The sequence below is a fragment of the Leptosomus discolor genome, chromosome 3 (genome assembly GCF_034619465.1).
Source record: "Leptosomus discolor isolate bLepDis1 chromosome 3, bLepDis1.hap2, whole genome shotgun sequence".
Classification (NCBI taxonomy): domain Eukaryota; kingdom Metazoa; phylum Chordata; class Aves; order Leptosomiformes; family Leptosomidae; genus Leptosomus; species Leptosomus discolor.
In genome coordinates this window covers 61433163-61449904 of record NC_141393.1, presented here as the reverse complement: position 1 = coordinate 61449904, position 16742 = coordinate 61433163, and the positions used below count along the sequence as shown (strand labels likewise).

Here is a 16742-nt window from a genome sequence, read left to right as displayed (position 1 = left end):
CCTCCAATGGTGGCACTGGCTCCTAATGCCGTATCAACACTTTTCACAGACAACAGTGCAGCTGTCCAATATTTCATTTTTTAAATATTTGAATAATTTAAAATATTTTTTGACTATTTTGAGTATTTTTTTTACCTAAGACATCTGGAAATTGATAGCCCAGAGGCCTTGCAAGACCAAATAGTAGATTGTTAAATAAGTCCACGTATGGCCCCGCTATTCCACCCCACTGTTACGATGTATTTGATATAATCAGAATGATTTATGCTAGAGGCCAAAGAGCAAGGGAGGAGGAATAGGATGGATACGGAGCCAGCTACACTAAAAGTCCATTTATGATGGTGATGGGAACTGATACACAGGCACTGACTCGGACCCAGCTCCCCAAGTCTTGAACATCCATGCGGGGTTTCACAGTCAGAGGCAGAGCCAGAGCTGGCTCTCCATACCCAGCAGGCTTCACTGGAACCTCATGTTCACCACTCCCAAGTCTCCCTGTTAAAAAACGTGGCTCCCGCATCACGCATAGCTTTGCCTTAAGAAATACAGTGTCCTGTCCTCTAGAACAAGGACATCCTCTACACGAATGAAAAGCCATCAGATAAAGCAAAGATAGAGTGAATATTCCCAACCTCAGACATAAACAGCTCCTACCGCAGTTCTCAGCAAGCATAACGATCCTCTAGTGTCCTGCTCTGCAGTCAGCAGCTGTACGTCTAAGAAACAGTTAACCGCCGCAGCGGAGCATGCCGACGTCAAACCCGGGCCACGATGGGCAACAATGTGCGTTAGGGCTCTGCAGGGACCAGCTCTGCAGGGACAGCCACGGAGCAATGCCAGGGGCTGCTCCAACCGAGAGAGCTTTCGGTCGCAGATCCCCGTTTCCGTAACGCGAGTCCCTGGGCGAGGGGAATACCGGTGTGCGGCCGGGGAACCGCGTGCGGAGCTCAGTGATTCATCCCGGCTTGTAAAAACAGGAGACGTGGAAGTCTCTTTGTTTCGCTGGCTGCTGCACAAGCGAACAAGCCTCTCTTTGTGTGGCGCTCGGCTACTTTAAAGCGTATTAAACAAAGGAAGTTACAGCGCAAGTGAAAGACTAAACAGCTCGGCACCGCTTAAGGGAAACATCACGTACGAAGAGGACGAGATTCGGGGCTGACAGACTGGCAGAAGGCAGGCAAGTGAGCGTGGAGGCTGTGCAGCCCGGCACATACACTGCTGGCACTTGGCCTCGCACCGCGCTCGACCTCCACCATGGACCTCAGGAGTTTACATTAGCGTCCAGATGTTTATTTAGCCGCTGTCTCCTGAAAGCTAGGTGCGGCCTTGCTCCTCTTTTTCTGACCGAAATGCCCTTTGAAATACAAGCAAAATGAAATCAGTTATGTTTATCTTAGTGGCTTCTGGCTCACAAGCAACCAAGATCAGAGAGTGGAGCCCCACCGTGCTGCTGCCCTGAGCTGCTGGCTGAAAACGGCCTTGGGTGGCAAGATTTGAGTTATGTTATTCAGCATTTGCGACTAACGGAGACATCTTTACGAGCTGAAATAAGAGAGTTTAAGGAATTACTCTGCAGGGTTTGTAGCTGCACAGGCAGTGCTGGCAGGGAAGGGTTCCCCAGGGAACAGCCTGAGGAGAGAAGTGGGTTTTGAAAGTTGCGAGAGTGCAAGGCGGGCATCTCTGTCTACTCAAAATTAGTATACCCCCACAGACCACGAATTACGTTATCTGTCCATTTACTCACTCGATGGATTGCAAAACGCTCTAAATAAGACTGGTCTAATCTAAGGAGGTGGAAAGGTGCTGCTTAGGTCCATTCACATACATATTCATTTTATGCGTGATCTGCGATGTATCCTGCACGGACAGGCAGGTAGCTCTTGAGAAGTAATACATTTTCTCCATCCCTTATTTCTATATTACGGCCCCATAAAAACTTGGGGCTTCCAAGACCAGCATTTCAACTGGGAAAAACACTTGGTCCTTTTTACGATTCGGGGGATGCACTAAGTATGTCCTTCCCTGGATCCCAAATGCTTTATTAGGTAACAGAGCCGAGGGGGTCCTGCACTTCCATCTGCAGAACAAGTGAGGCTGCTGACAGCTGCCTAATGCCAAACGCAACATTACAGGGTGACCACCAAGAGAGAAAATACCCTCTCTTTATCAGCAGGCCCATGACTCACAAATCCTTCTAAGACACAGTAGTTGCCTGAGCTGCAAGCTGGACGAGGTGATAAATGCAGAAGAAAAAAAAAAAGAATATATACGTTACAATAATGTAAATCCGTGTGGTCTGCTTCCACAGGCAGCACTAGGTGCCCACAGAGCTTTACAGGTAATTTTGTTTCATTGCAAAGCTGCAGTGCCGTACTCTGCTCACAGCAAAAGATTAGTAAAACGTTAGGAAAATTAACTCCCTTCACGTCAGCTGCATTCTCTGCAGGCACGTAGTCTTCCAGGTAGGTTTTTTTCCCCTCTAATTTAGAAAGTTAAGGGCACTGTGCACAGTCAGCTGTTCTGTAGCAGAAGCTCACAGCTGGAGCAGCAAGGGACTCGGGCTGTTGTGTGGATCAGGCACTGTTGGGTAATGCGTCAGGACTCACGGAGGCCAACGACAGCACACCCGGGGAACGGAGTTCCCCTCTTTGCCAGTTTTATGTCCGATCCCCACTCATAGGACTCTAGGGTCCTACTGTGCAAGAGGCACTGCTCCCTTGGCTCATGCTGATGTCAGTGCAATCAGGCTCGTTAGCTCGCAGTAAGATTAGCTGCTCATTTCCTCACTTCTCCTGTAATTAACTCACATCTTAAAAAAGTATACGCACATGTTTTAACTGATGTTTTCCGAAAACCATCAGCTTAAAGCCAGGATGCTGTCCTGCATGGCGTTTCCCCCCAGCAATTCCTTTTCGGTGCAGGACTTCTGAGAATCACCCTGCGAACACGTATGCTGAGATCCTCCCTCTCTGTCTGCTGTTGTTGCAACTCTGGATTTTCTAAACTACGTCTGTCAGGAAGGAGACAGGAAATTCGAGTCACACTTGCAACAGCTGTGCCATGCCTACTATCAGTCTCAAATGACGTAGTTTGGCTTGGGTGGCGCGGGGCCAGGAACTCAGCGAGAGAGGAGGTCAGGAAGATAGGTCACTGTTTATACTGCTCTTGCACTTGGGAGCATGCTGAGGCTATTTGCTTTCTTCCTATCTATACTGTTTCTCTTTCCGTTTTTCTTTAATAACGCGGAGCCCAAGCATCCTGTTTTCAAAACATCTGACTGTTTTGCTATTTACCGGTGACAAATTGAAATGCCTTTGACCAAAGCAGGCAGTTGAGTGGGGTACTGGGCGAAGGGTAAAACCCAACCAGTTAAGGACCATTGCAGCCTCCTCCTGAAGATGCACGTTTCTAACCCCGACGGCTTCTCACACTGTAAGCTCACCCTGCAGATTGTACATCTGCCACCAAAACCCAAAAGCTGCAAACCCCAAAACTAATTCGTGTCAATATTTACCGCTGATGAGGAAAGGAAAGCGAGGTGTGAGACCATTTTATGCTTTTCTTTCACAGATGAAAACGATACTGGAAGTTGACCAAAGAAAGTAGACATCTCAGAAACCAGTTATGAAAGAACAAAGTTTTGGGAACTTTTTGCTTGACCCAGCTGTAAGCCATTTGCACACAGAGGGATCACAACTTTTAATTCATACAAAGAGCAATTTAATTGGTCTTTCACCTTCGCAAGTGCAGATTTGGCACTCAGTGAAAAAAAAATAATGTCAAAACAAAAGGCATCAGAGTCCATATTGGAGGTGCAGCCTTCTCTGCCCGCTAAACCTTTCTCAATTTTCACCCTGGCTTCCTTCAACACAAACTCGGAAAAAAAAAAAAATCACATATTCCTTTCTTGAAAGCTCAGCCTATAAAACTTTCATTGCTTCCTTTGCCCCTGCATGTCGTGGTAATCACTAACAGAGGAGAAAGCTGAAATAACACGGTATTTCTTCACTCAACTTTTTCCATAAAATCAGTTTATGATTCAGCATCTCTGATTTCATTAATTTCCAATTAGGAAAAAAAAATAACATCGCGTTCGTGCAGTACAACATAGAACTGGGTTTAACCATGGCAGCCGGTGAAAGGCATGGATGCAGCGGACACAGCCCTCGTCCCAAAGACGGAGCAAGCTCGGTCTGGGACTGTATGACCTGCTCCATCCGACACCGCACAGCTGCAAACCCTGCATTAAAGCCTGGGTGCAGAAACTGCGCTTGAAAAAACCAAGGCACGGGGATGGGGAGCAGCCAGCCTGTCCCGGAGGTGTGAAGGCTCCGCTGGCAGCCAAGCGCTGCCCCGGGCAGCGGCTGGGATCAGAGCGGGGAGGCGGCTCCGGCCCCGGGGGAGGGAGCGCCTCCCATCCCGCAGCAGCCATCCCGCGAATGAAGGTCTGACTTGGGGAGATGCTGAACCGAAATTTATCTGCGATGCTGGGGCTCGGCAGGACGGGGGCTGGGAGCCCGGCTTCAGCACGGGGACGGGGGGGCCGGGCAGGAACATCGGCTTCCGAAAGTTGCACAAAGGCGTTCAGCCCTCGCGTTTCGCTTGCTTTCCTCTCTGCTGCTTTCAGTGCACTCCTGGGACTCTCTCCACTCCCTCCTGCTTCTCTGAATTTTAGCACAGCCTGCTTTTCTTACTTTATTTTAGCACCTTACTGCTCGCAGAAAGACTCAAAATTCGCCCTTCGCTCACGGCGCGTTAAAAACTAAAAGAAAAGGTCCCGGGAGGCGAGCGAGCAGCTCCTCTCGGAGCTCATTCCCTCTGCACGATCTTTGACTTCGCACCCTCATCATGCGCTGGCAAGCGGTGCCGAGCCAGCCCACCACATTAAAAACAAAATTAAACGCTTACCGAAAGACAAAACAGCAATAAAATAACGTACCACAATGTTTAGAGTTTGCCATTATTACGGACAGACAACAATGAAGATAATTGACTTTTGAAGTGATAATTTGTTAAATGCGGGCGTTTTCACTGTGTTTTTGGTAACATCGGTTCCGAAGGGACCGGCGCTAACTGAAACCTCTTTTACTTCTCCGCAACGAGCCGGCCGGGGAGGACGGCTCTCCCCACGCCGTCCCGCCGCCAGCAGTTTCTGGCCATGGCTCTGCGGGAGAAACCCGCACCTCCTTCCCCGGGAGTGACTTGGAGTTGCTCCCCTGCAGAGCCGCGCATCAGGCTGCCGTGCCCCGCGCCGCTCCGCATACCCCCGTCGCTCCGCTCACCTTGTTGGATGCCATCTCGCTGACGGAGCGGTACGTCTGGATGGTCTCCAGCTGATCCAGGCACCAGTCGAGCTCCTCCAGCGTCTCCATGGCCAGCTTCTGGTAGGGCTCCTCTGCGAAGAGGCAGACGGACATGTAGTCGGGCTGGCGCGGCGGCAGCCTCTCCATGGCGGGGCCGCCCGAGCCGCCGCCAGCCCCGCCGGAGGTGCCGCACCGCTCCCTCATCATGCGGCCGCCGCTGCGCTCCCCTCGCCGCCGGCGAGCAAATCCCCGCCCGCCGCTGGCACCCGGTACGGCCCCGGCCCCGGCCGCCCGCCCCGGCCCGCCCCGGCTCCGCAGCCCGCCCTGCCCCCGCGGGACGGGGAACCGGGCGCCCCCCTGGGCAGGGCAGGGCAGGGCAGGGCAAGGCCGGGCTGCGGCTCCGGGAGCGCCGGCCTCTCGCCCCCCCCTTCGCGCCCCCGGCTGCTGCGGGCGCCCGGGCCGCCCCCCGCCGCTTGGCGCTGGCCGCGCCCGCGATGCTGGTTCTGCGCCAGCCCCGCTCCCCGCCTGGCCGGGCCCCTGCGCCCTGCCGCAGCCTGCTCCCCAGCCCCACCAGCCCTGCTCCCCAAACCCATCTGATCCTGCTCCCCAGTAGTCCCACTCCCCAAACCCATCTGGTCCGGCTCCCCAGCCCTGCCTGGTCCCACTCCTCACCAGCCCTGCTCCCCAAACCCATCTGGTCCTGCTCCCCAACAGCCCTGCTTCCCAGCCCTGCTCCCCAAACCCATCTGGTCCTGCTCCTTAACTCCACCAGCTCCTGATCCCCAACCCTGCTTGGTCCCCAACCCTGCTTGGTCTCACTCCTCACTAGCCCTGCTCCCCAAACCCATCTGGTCCTGCTCCCCAACCCCAGCATCACTGCTCCCCAACCTCATCAGCCCTCCTCCCTAATCCTGCCTGGTCCTACTCCCTTGCCAATCCCTGCTCCCCAACCCCACCAGTCCCGCTCTCTGTTGGTCCTGGCTCCCCAGCTCTGCTGGCCTTGTTCCCTACCAGCCTCGACCCTCAATGACACCAGCCCTGCTGGTCCCACTCTCCAGTGCCACCTGCCTGTGCTCGCCAACAGGCCCTGCACCCCAGCCCCTGCTCCCACCAAGCTCTGCTGCTTGACCCTGCCAGCAGGACAACATGCTCCTGAGCGGCTCTCGGCGTCAAAGTTAAGGTTTACATAAGCGGATACAGTGAATCATAAAATCTCCCCATGAATGTAACTGCTTCTCATAATACCAGTGACATATGCTAACCCCATAAATCTGTCAAACTTAATGGATTCAGCATTTCTAATGGCACTGGCTGAGCAGGTAACAGTGACATCAGAGGTCAGGATTGCTGTGATAGACACTCAGCAAAGGATCTGCTGTATAGCACATACGCTGGATGCACATGTGCCCCCTACATGTGTATGCCATGCAATAAACTCGCAGGGAACATTTGGCACAGACACATTTTAAAGATTCAGTAAATCTGAATCTTTGTGGCATTGAAAGTTCATGTTTTTTCTGTGCTCACAGAGCTCCAAACATGGCAAGTAATCTCGTTGTCGCATACTTCTGTGAAACATACATCAAAAAAGCAGGTGGAAATAGCCAAAACACACAGAACTTGGGCACATTTTCCTTTCTAACATGCATATTGTCTATCAACTACTTTATCATGTAAATTAGATGACCTGGAAGGGCTCAAATTCCTTGTAACAGAAAATGTTTGCATGGATAAAACTAACACAGGCTAAATCATGAGTTTAGAAAGAGGAAAAAATCATCTTTTCAGACAAACTAAAGAGGAGCTGCCCTTATGTTTAAGTAATGAACTGTGCTGTGTTACTGTAATATGTTCTCCTGCTCCAAGACTTACCAGTAAGCAGGAGAGGGAACAGGCTTGCTGGGGCACTAGACCAGGGTCGGGGTTGCTGGACCTGCTGCCCCTGTCGCTTTGCTTCCAGTCTGCACCTCCAAAAGAACCGTCAGGGCAACGCAGGACCAAGAATAGAAATCTATGCTTGATACTGAAGGACTTAATTTCCCCGGAGCTGAGGAAGGGTCCACGCTATTCCCTTACTTTGTAATCTGAGTTTTGTGTAATAAAAGAAAAAAAAAATAATCCCAAAACTCAAGGAAAGATATTACATATTAAGGAGAACAATATGAATTAGGAAACTTCAGGGCTATAGAGCAAAAAGGTTTGGTACAAGGCTACTGCCAGCTCCAAATTCTTTCAAATTTTATTTTTACTTTTTACGAGAGGAGATAAAAATACAATTAATGTTTTATACATTCTAAATTTTTTTTTTTTTTAAGAATTTTAGCAGAGCCTATCTGGACAGTTGTGCAAAATGATTCCTCCTTCCCACTGGTGTCTTCCAGTGTGAGCTGCCCTTCTGCTTCATTTCAGTGAGGCTGCCTGAAGTAAGCCTGCAACAGTGGGGATCCTTCAGGCTGAAGCCAGGTTTACTCATGTAAATAACTGGGAGCATCATCCCTTATCTAGGCCTGTTCAACAAAAACATTTAGAGGACAATAGATCGACGATTTAAATGCAGATATTTTGAAAACTGCCACTTAAAATCTCTCCAGTCATTGCAATAGCAAAGACACAGCAAAGTGACAGTAAACAGTTATTGCTAAATATCATTTTAAGGGAGAAAAAGGTGAGTTCTGCTGCTGTTCAAAAGCTGTTTAGTGCCCAGTCTAGAAGAAGTGTAATTCCATATAAAAGCACTGTTAACGTTTTCTTTCAGAACTCCTTCTGACTACGCCAGCCTGCCCATTTCCCCTGGCCTTCCCAGAGCTCTGTCTGGGTCTTTGGACCCAGGGAAAGATGCATCACCTGCATCCTTGGGTAGGTCTTCTTAAATTCTTAAGTGCCTTTTGGTTTTGACTAATCTAAGTATTTTTTTTTCACCCATTTTCCTAAGAAAATGAGTCTTGTGAAACGAGGCTCTGATGGTGTGTCTCCCTCCAGGTGACTGCATGTCTTTCAGCTCCTCCACCCTCCCTGCCCTCCTTCCTCAGTCATCTCTGAACCTGCTGCTGAGTTTCAGCTCGGTCAGTAAGTACGTCAAAGATACCACATTCCTACAGCTTTCAAGAAATTAGACAGTCAAGTAGAAGAAAAGACACCATCCTCCTCAGCAGAAGGAAGACAGCTCGAGCTCAGCCTTTCTAAGGAACTTGGTAACTGTCTCCCAAGTCACTTTCTAAGTGACCCAGTCTGAGATCAATCAACCTGGAAACTCCAGTTCGTATCAAACCAGCCCTTCTTGGGTACGTGCAACTCTGCTAACTCCCTGTTTGTTAGCTTGTTGTGACTATCTACAAATAAATTGTGAAAATGCTGGCTACGATGCCACAGATAAGGCAAAATTTGGACCAGGTGTTTTTGAAAAACAGCATATAAAATTAAAATTCATACTCTCAAGTCCCCAGTGAAATGTTGTAACATACACAGCTACCCAAAAATAACAGATTTAAAGGCAATTAGAAGCTGCTTTTCTCCAAATGTAATAACTTTCTGTGGGAATGAGCTTAAAAGGGAGTAACAAAGATTTTCTAACTTTCTTAATATTCATGGATATATACCACATTAATCACATGTGAATATTTTTAAATTAACAGTACATTTTGATGCTGACAAGGGAAAACACTTTATAGCAGAACCCAACACAGACCCCAAGAGAAGCAGCAGCTCCTCCCTTCCTGACACACTGCCATCCGTTCCACCCTGCTCAGTGGTCCTGCAGCATCGCCCCTGCAGAGGGCCCAGCCAGTGCTGTGGTCAATATAAAATCATCAAAGTTGGAAAAGACCTCTAAGATCATCAAGTCTAATATATATATACAGCATGATATAGCATGATACATGAGAGCATGATACACTCTCGACAGCCCGTGACGCTTCAGTGCCAGCGCTGCCTGCAGCAGCAGCATTTGCTTCCGCAGAGGTGGCCGTGCGGGGCACAGGAAGGCACTGGAAGCAATGGCAGGGTTAAAATGCAAGTGGGAGAACAGTGGAACCCTACAAAAGCAGGGGGAGAAGAAAAAGAAATGTCAGAAGAGAAAGATGAAGCGCCTCGGGATTCTCTCACTGAGCGATTCCAGTGTCACTAGACTAGGATTCATCCAGTGTCACTACAGGGATTCAAATAAACAGTAAACAGAAGTCTAGATGCAACATGACATGTTCTTTCCCTGAATCCAACGTGAGTGTCCCACTGACATCATGAGTGCAACACCCCCTGCCAGAAACACTCTTCAACCCTCTCTGACTTCGATAACCTTCCTGGTACAGCTGATGCACGTGGTCACTTACGGAAACAGTCCTGCCATTTCTGGATATGGTCTCCTGGAATACTATATGATGCATCTTCAACCGTATCATGTTTCAGTTTATATTTGGGTGTTGCATAACCAGGCCCTTACCCGTAAAATTATAACTGTCATTTCCGTCATTTTTTCTAGTGCCCTACGTGAAATCATTCCTGAGACAGAATAAAGAACTAATTAATGAAAAGCGCTTGTTTCAGTTTTCCAGTACTACATGGTGTTTGTGCACAGCTTTTGATCCTGACAGCAGTTTAGCAGGAACTGAGGTGACATTTCATCACAAGACCTGAGCTGCTGCCAGTCCATCAGAGGACAGACTGGCAGAGCCTTCAGCAGCAGCACAAAGTTTCACATTTTTCTGTTGGCACTTAGAACGCTCTAACATACTGAAATGCAATTCATTTATGTGCCAGTATTTTGCAACAACTGCATTTTTTGGTGCTTTTTGCCATCTATTTCTTTTTCATCTCTGTAAGATGATGGAACATACAGTATCTCTCACTAGAGAAGTGACAGCAGCCCATCTTTAGAGGCATTTTCCCATTTAACTGATTTGGCCATGCTGTTGTTTTCTCACGGTGAGAGCCGCTGCGAATGAATACAGACTTGAGGCTTTTTTTCTTCTTCAGTACTTGGAAAGTGGAAGGTTTTGGAGACCATCCTCTTTTCTTGGAGTGGTTCAGTGTAAGAGCAAATATGCACTCCATCAGAAGGCCTACAAAGTGTCGCAGATGTGAAGGGGACTTAAAAAGACGCACTCTTGCCTGAGGCTCCCCCACCAACGCTGTCTGTACCACGCTCCTCTGCAGGACCGAGCTACAGCCCCCACCGCTGCACGGCTGCATGTGCAAGCCCCCGCGCTCGCCCTCACCACTGGCCGGGATATTGCTGAGCATGAGGCCAATGTTATCTGGAGCTGCAGCCATGCAGTCTGGTTCCTCTCTTAACCCACAAAGCCGCTGTTCCCATCCTGTTATCCAAACACGCCGAGCCCCACCAGGCAGGAAGGCGGGACGGTGGGGCAGAGACCCTAGTCCCCAAGCCGCAGCAGTGAACGGCAGCTTTGCCCTCAACCGACAGAGGAGATGAACCAAGTCAGGAAACATTTTGAAACTAGATCCAAATGCCAAAATTCAAAGTGAGTTTTTCTCCCTCATGATTCTCTCTTGCCACCCTAGTCCCCTTTAAATAAGTGCATTAAGACATAGCACGTCTTGCTTCTGGCAGCAAGTGTAAAGGCTAAAAAGTTTTAAGAGTGGCCAAAATACCAGATCCCAAACAGGTGAGTTAACAAAGTCAGGGAGGAGTTGCAGTCCTCTTTGCTCAGTAGAATATTGCAGGTGCCAAATAACTTAAGTTTTGCATGCTCTAGCAGGCTAATATTACTAACAGGTTTCTATCTTGTGCACGGATTGTCCAATTTGGCAGGTGAGAAACATCGAATACAAGTATTTGCAGACTTCTTTACAAACTCTGCTCTCCTCAACTCTTAAAGATCAAATTATGGACCGACTGTACTGGCAACAGACTTCATTCCTAATTCTGTAAAGAAAAGAAAGTTACTTCTAATGGATTGTGACTTCACTTGCAAACCTTGCAGAGTTTAAGACTGAAAAACCCCCTGATAGTCTCTATCAAAAAGGGCTGCCGAAAAATTCAAAGAAACTTTTACAATGGAGGTTAAAAAGCAAGGTGCTACAGCTTACAGCAGCCTTCCCAACTTTTACACAGTATATCCTATTCCACATGTAAAAGCCACTTGTTTACAGTGACAGTAAGACATCTTCTGAGTTATTTACTTTTAATTGCATCCTGGCTGCAATAAATTGCAGCTATTTATAATTATAAACTTCAACATTTGAGGCCATCCTTCCCACAAGCACTCTGTGCTCAGCTCTAGCCTGCTTTTGGAGCAGCAGTTCATCTGAGACTTGAGGGATGGCCGCCAAGATCACCAAAATGCCCATTTTCCAGTGATTCCAGTTGATTTAATAAGAAATATTTTCACTCTATCTTAACCTTACCTCAACAACAATTCAGACTCAGGATCGGACCTGTTCATTTAAAAGTAAAATTAATAAGAGCAGTTGCTCACTTTTGCCTCAGAAAGGCTTTAATACTGGATCTGTTCCCAAATCCAGTATGTACAACGTGGCAATGGGCAGGCACTGAAATGTTCCCCGAATGTTTAACAAATTGATAAAATTCAACTAAACCTGAAGCAGACAAACACTCATTAGAATCAAAAGATCAAAATACAAGTATTACAGAAGAAAATGCTTCCTAACTCCCACTAGTGACAGGGAAACAGTCAATAACGAGTAGATCTGGTGAACCGAGCTCCACTATGGCTCTTAGGTGAGCTGGGGCTTTTGGAGTCCTCATGTCCTTCTATGGGAACATGTAAATGTTTATCCTGGTGCATGAAACCGCTTGCAGGCACTGAAAACTCTGCTTTAGGAAATGTCTGAAAACACGCTCCCAGGCTCTTCACTGGAAAATAACGTTAAGGGTGCAATTTTAAAATGTACGTAATTCTCAGGGTGAATCCATAGGACACAACCCCTGCCCCAGAGGTTTTAGGCACATTGGAATATTTTGCTTATTCACAGATATTTAAAATAATTTACAAAGTAACAAAAAAATAAAATGAAAGCTCATTCAGATACGGGCATTTCTTAAAAATCGTAAGAATGTACATTATGAGTCTTTATCGCTCAGAATTCATCAGAGGACTTTAAAACAACCCATTTTTTAATTACATAACATACTACATTTATTATAGATTATCGTAATTGTTGTCATCATTATAGATGACGAAAAAGATAAAGAAGAGAAGGGAGATCCTCTAGTTAATCGTGTGAATGACAGATTATTAGTTTGTGAGCAGTATAGATATCAGTAATGTTTACTGAAGGCTTCATTTACATTTCTCAGTCCTTGACTACTAATGACTAAGAGCTTCTATCTAAGCAAGCTGGTGGAAGCCCTCTCCATGGGATCCTCATGCACGACCTGATCCACCAAAGATGGATCTACCAGCTGATCTGTGCTTCAGCTGAGACCCCTTTAAGTCCTGCTGCAAGTTAGAGGAGAGAAAAAGGAAGGAGGAGGAAAAAAATGAAGGCCTGCGTGATTTAACAAGGTACTTGGGACTTAGATGAAGGTCACACACATCCAGATCACCAAAGGTGCTCTCTCCCGCTCCCTTCAACAAAAGAACATGGCTATTTTAACTTCAGAAAGCGAGATTCGTTACATGCCCTGCAATAATTACTAGCCAGTATCTAGCATCACTCTAAAATCCAGGAGCATGGAGTATGTTCAGTCAAACAGGTTTATCAACAAATGACATGCCAAAACTTGATAGAATAGGGACTTGTGCAGGCTGTCAGCCATTTACCCTTTGCCTTCCCTAATGTACCTGTGGTTGCTTACAGATTGTGTGGACATGTTTACATATTTATCCTTAACAATGCTGAGTGAATAACTGACACCAAATAATTTATTTGTTTAATGTATCCTGTTAGCGCATTCATGACTACCCATGAGCAGAGAGCCATTTCCTCGAATCAAACCATTGTTCTAACAGACCAAACAACTGTATTTGAGAAAATTGTTCTGTACATGGGTTTGAAAATTTGCAGGAAACAAAACCAAAGACACAGAACACAACTGCAGTGATTCATTTAAAACCTGCAATGAAAATGTCCAAGTCTGATAGCACCATCGTACAAACTGAAGCACTTAAAAAACCCTGCAGCCTGTTAATTACAGCTTTCTTTTACAGATGCCCTGTATAATTTCCAATATTTAGAGAGTCCAACTTTTTTTCAAGCACAAAAGCTAGACATGTACCTAAAAGAAGGTATTATTCAAAAGCAAGATGTATCCATCCAGCAGAACTCTGCAATGCCACACGTGCCGGCAACGCTGCCAGTGCACAAACATGTTCCCTCTCGTAGGTTTATGGACACCTGCGCACTCCCAGTCCGCTGGACCGCGGGGCTGGAATTACACAGTAATCTAAAATCATGGGAACGACAGAGCATTTAGATGCACTTCCCCTCCTCCCCAACATTTCATTGTATGCAATGAAACTAATTATATCTTTTGCAAAGATAAGCGCAGATGTGCTAAGAAAGGCACAAAGCCCCGGCACCTGTGGAACAGGTGGAGCCAGTACACTCTTGAGCAACTCCCCGAACAAATGGATGATCCTGCCCTTCTCCCCCCACCCAACTGTATTTTTGGGACTCCAGTCCGACCAGTAACTCTAGCTGTCCCCTCTCATGTTTCTCACACCTGCAGCTATACTGCAGCCTCTCCCCAGAGTGCAAGGGAGGTGGGAGTAAGAGCAAAGGGCTCTTCGTTTGCTCCCCGGCACAACACAGCCACGTTGGGCAGCAGGAGAGACGTGGAAAGGGTCCAGCGGGTGCCAGAGCTCGGCAGGAGATAGGCAGGCTGCAGACGATGGGCACGGGCACTGCATGCAAATGAAGGGAGAGCAGCATGTCTCAAAGTAACACTTTCAGCAAAATGCTATTTAAGAAACGTGGACTTTTCTGTTACCCAGCACTACTACGTGAGATGCGGTAAGAGAGGCCAGGGTAGCGAAACCCCTGCAAAGAGAAATGATGGGATTAATTGGCAAAGCCCCTGCTAGAGGTACACTGAAGAGGTGGCACTGGAGGAGATCCAGCTGTGGGGGAACACAGACAAAATCTTAACACAGGCTCAAAAGCAGCAGAAACAATGGAGTCTGTATTCAGAGATGGGAGAGGAAGATAGAGACAAAAAAATGAAGTGAAAGCTTTCTACCACTAATTGCGAAAAATGCCAGGAAATGAGTGAGATGCTGCTGCCAGGAATAACGCTTGTGATACTGAAATTGTTGATGAAAGTGTTTGACATGCACTACAATCTCAGGCAAAATAAGGCCAAGATGTTGGGGGGCATTTTTCTTTTTTTTTCTTCCCCAAAACAACAAAGAGCAGAAGTTAACTCTTCTGTTACACTGCTGAGGAGTTTGGCATTATAAGTTCCCTAATTAAAGACAGGTCCTTTCTGGGACACATCATTTCAGCTGCCCAGAAAGGCTTCTGGGAAAACTCAGCCCCTAGTAAAATGGCTCCAAAATTGCTGAAGACGCCAAGGCAGTGATTAAAACAGCAGCCGCCAAGAATGTCGGGGACACATCCAGGTCCAAACTGGAAGACTCCAGGGAGCAAGCAGAGCCACTTTACCAAGTGAATGCACAGGGACCGTGGAAAGCAATATGAAAGGGAAAGAGAAAAACCTCCTGCCTGTAGAGAACGATGCAAAACCAAACCGCTTCATGTCCCCATGCTGCAGCCATCCCAAAAAGGAAGAAGCCACAGCTCATTTAACCACCGAAGTGGAGGCTTCCAGTGACAGGAGGAATGCCTTCAGCGTGACTTGGCCACGACGCGAAGCGCAGGAGACGTCTGCTAGTCACTCGACTGCCATAGTAGCAGTGATGTTTCTGAGTCAACAGCGAACACGCTTGCCGTCCGGCCACTGAGCCAGCTGCACTGTAATTTGAGCGACACCGATAAGCAGTAATATTAGCCCAGAGAAATGTCAGTTGGGGTGGGGGGGCTCATCTGAACTATCTTTAGCCATCTAAAAGTTAATCACCTAAGCTGCCTGCGCAGTCAGTGGAAAGTGGCTGGGACCTCCAAGGGGTGATCCTGGTCTATTCTCAGCACGACTGCTGCGATGGGCTGAATCACCCTCCGGAGGTGCCTGTCCTTCTCCATTAACTACAGAAGCCACCTCTCTACCAGAAACTGGCTGGAAGGGACCTCCGGAGGTCATTGGCTCCAGCCTCCCATCCACAGCAGTACTATCCCCAGCTAATCACCAACATCGGCCTGATGCTCAAGCAGCCGTAGGGCACTCTTAGACACCCCACACCCTTCCTGTCATCGGCCACCAAGCGGACACGCAGCCTTCATCACCACCCTTAGAGCCTGGTGGTCCAGCAAGATCCAATCCTGTCAACAGTCCGCCTGTCCAGCCAATGCCGCTTCAGCTTCCATGTGGGAATGCTGTGGGAAATGGTGCCAAAGTGCTTATTGCAGCAGCTATACCCACCCTCAGCCCTCTGTGGCCCCACAGCCAGGCCATCCCCCTAGCCCTTGTACAAGGAGGTCAGGGATCTCAAGCACAATTTTTCCTTAGCAAATCCATGTCTACCCATTTAATTTCTTGTCCTTCACATGCTTGGAAACAGACTCTAGTGGACAGCCTCAGTGACCAAGAAGAGTGCGACTAGTCCACAGTTCCCCTGATCCCCTTCACCTTTCTCAAAGATGGACCTTTCTCCTGTTGTCACAGCCCTTCCCAAGCACCACGATTTTTCATGAATGACACACATTGACCTTACAGTCACATCAGCCAGGTTTTCCAGCCTGAATCCCGTCCAACGCCATGGACTCAAACACATCCACCTCCCCTAGGTTGCCCCTAACCCATTGCTCCCTCATTGCCTTCCATCCCTCTCCTTCCCAAGCAGGCTGGGGGGTGCCAGTGTGTGGGTGAAGACTCTGTGAAGACTGAGGCAAAAAAGACACAGAGTACTTTGTCCTTTCGTGTACCAGTTGTTACTAGGCCGTTTTTCCCATAGATTAACTTTTTTTATGAACTTTCTTTCTCTACTCAATGCCCACATTGGAGTCCCCTCACTAGTCACAGCTCCATCAGCCTTTGGTCTGCCCAACTTCACCCCACACGCCCAAACAGTGCTTTTACATCCTTCCCTTGTTACCAGTCCTCTTCACTCTTAGCCTGCTCTCTTTTTGCACTCTGACTCCATAAGAACCTCCTTGCTCCACCAAGTTGGCTTCTACTGAAATTCCTGATCTTCCTGCACAACAGGATGGTTTGCTCCCAATCTTGCAATACTTTTCTTAAAAAATCACCCACTACTTAAGATTGGTCTATAATTTTTAGGCGGCTGAAGTTAGGTGAAATTAATCTTATGACAATGTCGGAGTCTTGAGACCAAGCAGTAAACGGAAGCCCTCAGCAGCAAACAAGTTTTTGCAGAGCCCTGGTGCTGGGCAGCCCGACCC

The 16742-nt window shown here is 47.8% G+C and overlaps 1 protein-coding gene across 2 annotated transcripts in view; it reads right to left on the bottom strand.

Annotated features, from left to right (window-relative positions):
* PDE4B (phosphodiesterase 4B) overlaps positions 1 to 16742 on the bottom strand; it is a 188173-nt gene that overhangs the window by 21801 nt on the left and 149630 nt on the right. For both annotated transcript variants that reach the window (XM_086462173.1, XM_086462174.1), the window contains one exon: positions 5283 to 5395. In XM_086462173.1, coding sequence (XP_086318299.1) covers positions 5283 to 5395 — 113 coding nt within the window. The remainder of the gene's footprint in view (positions 1 to 5282; positions 5396 to 16742) is intronic.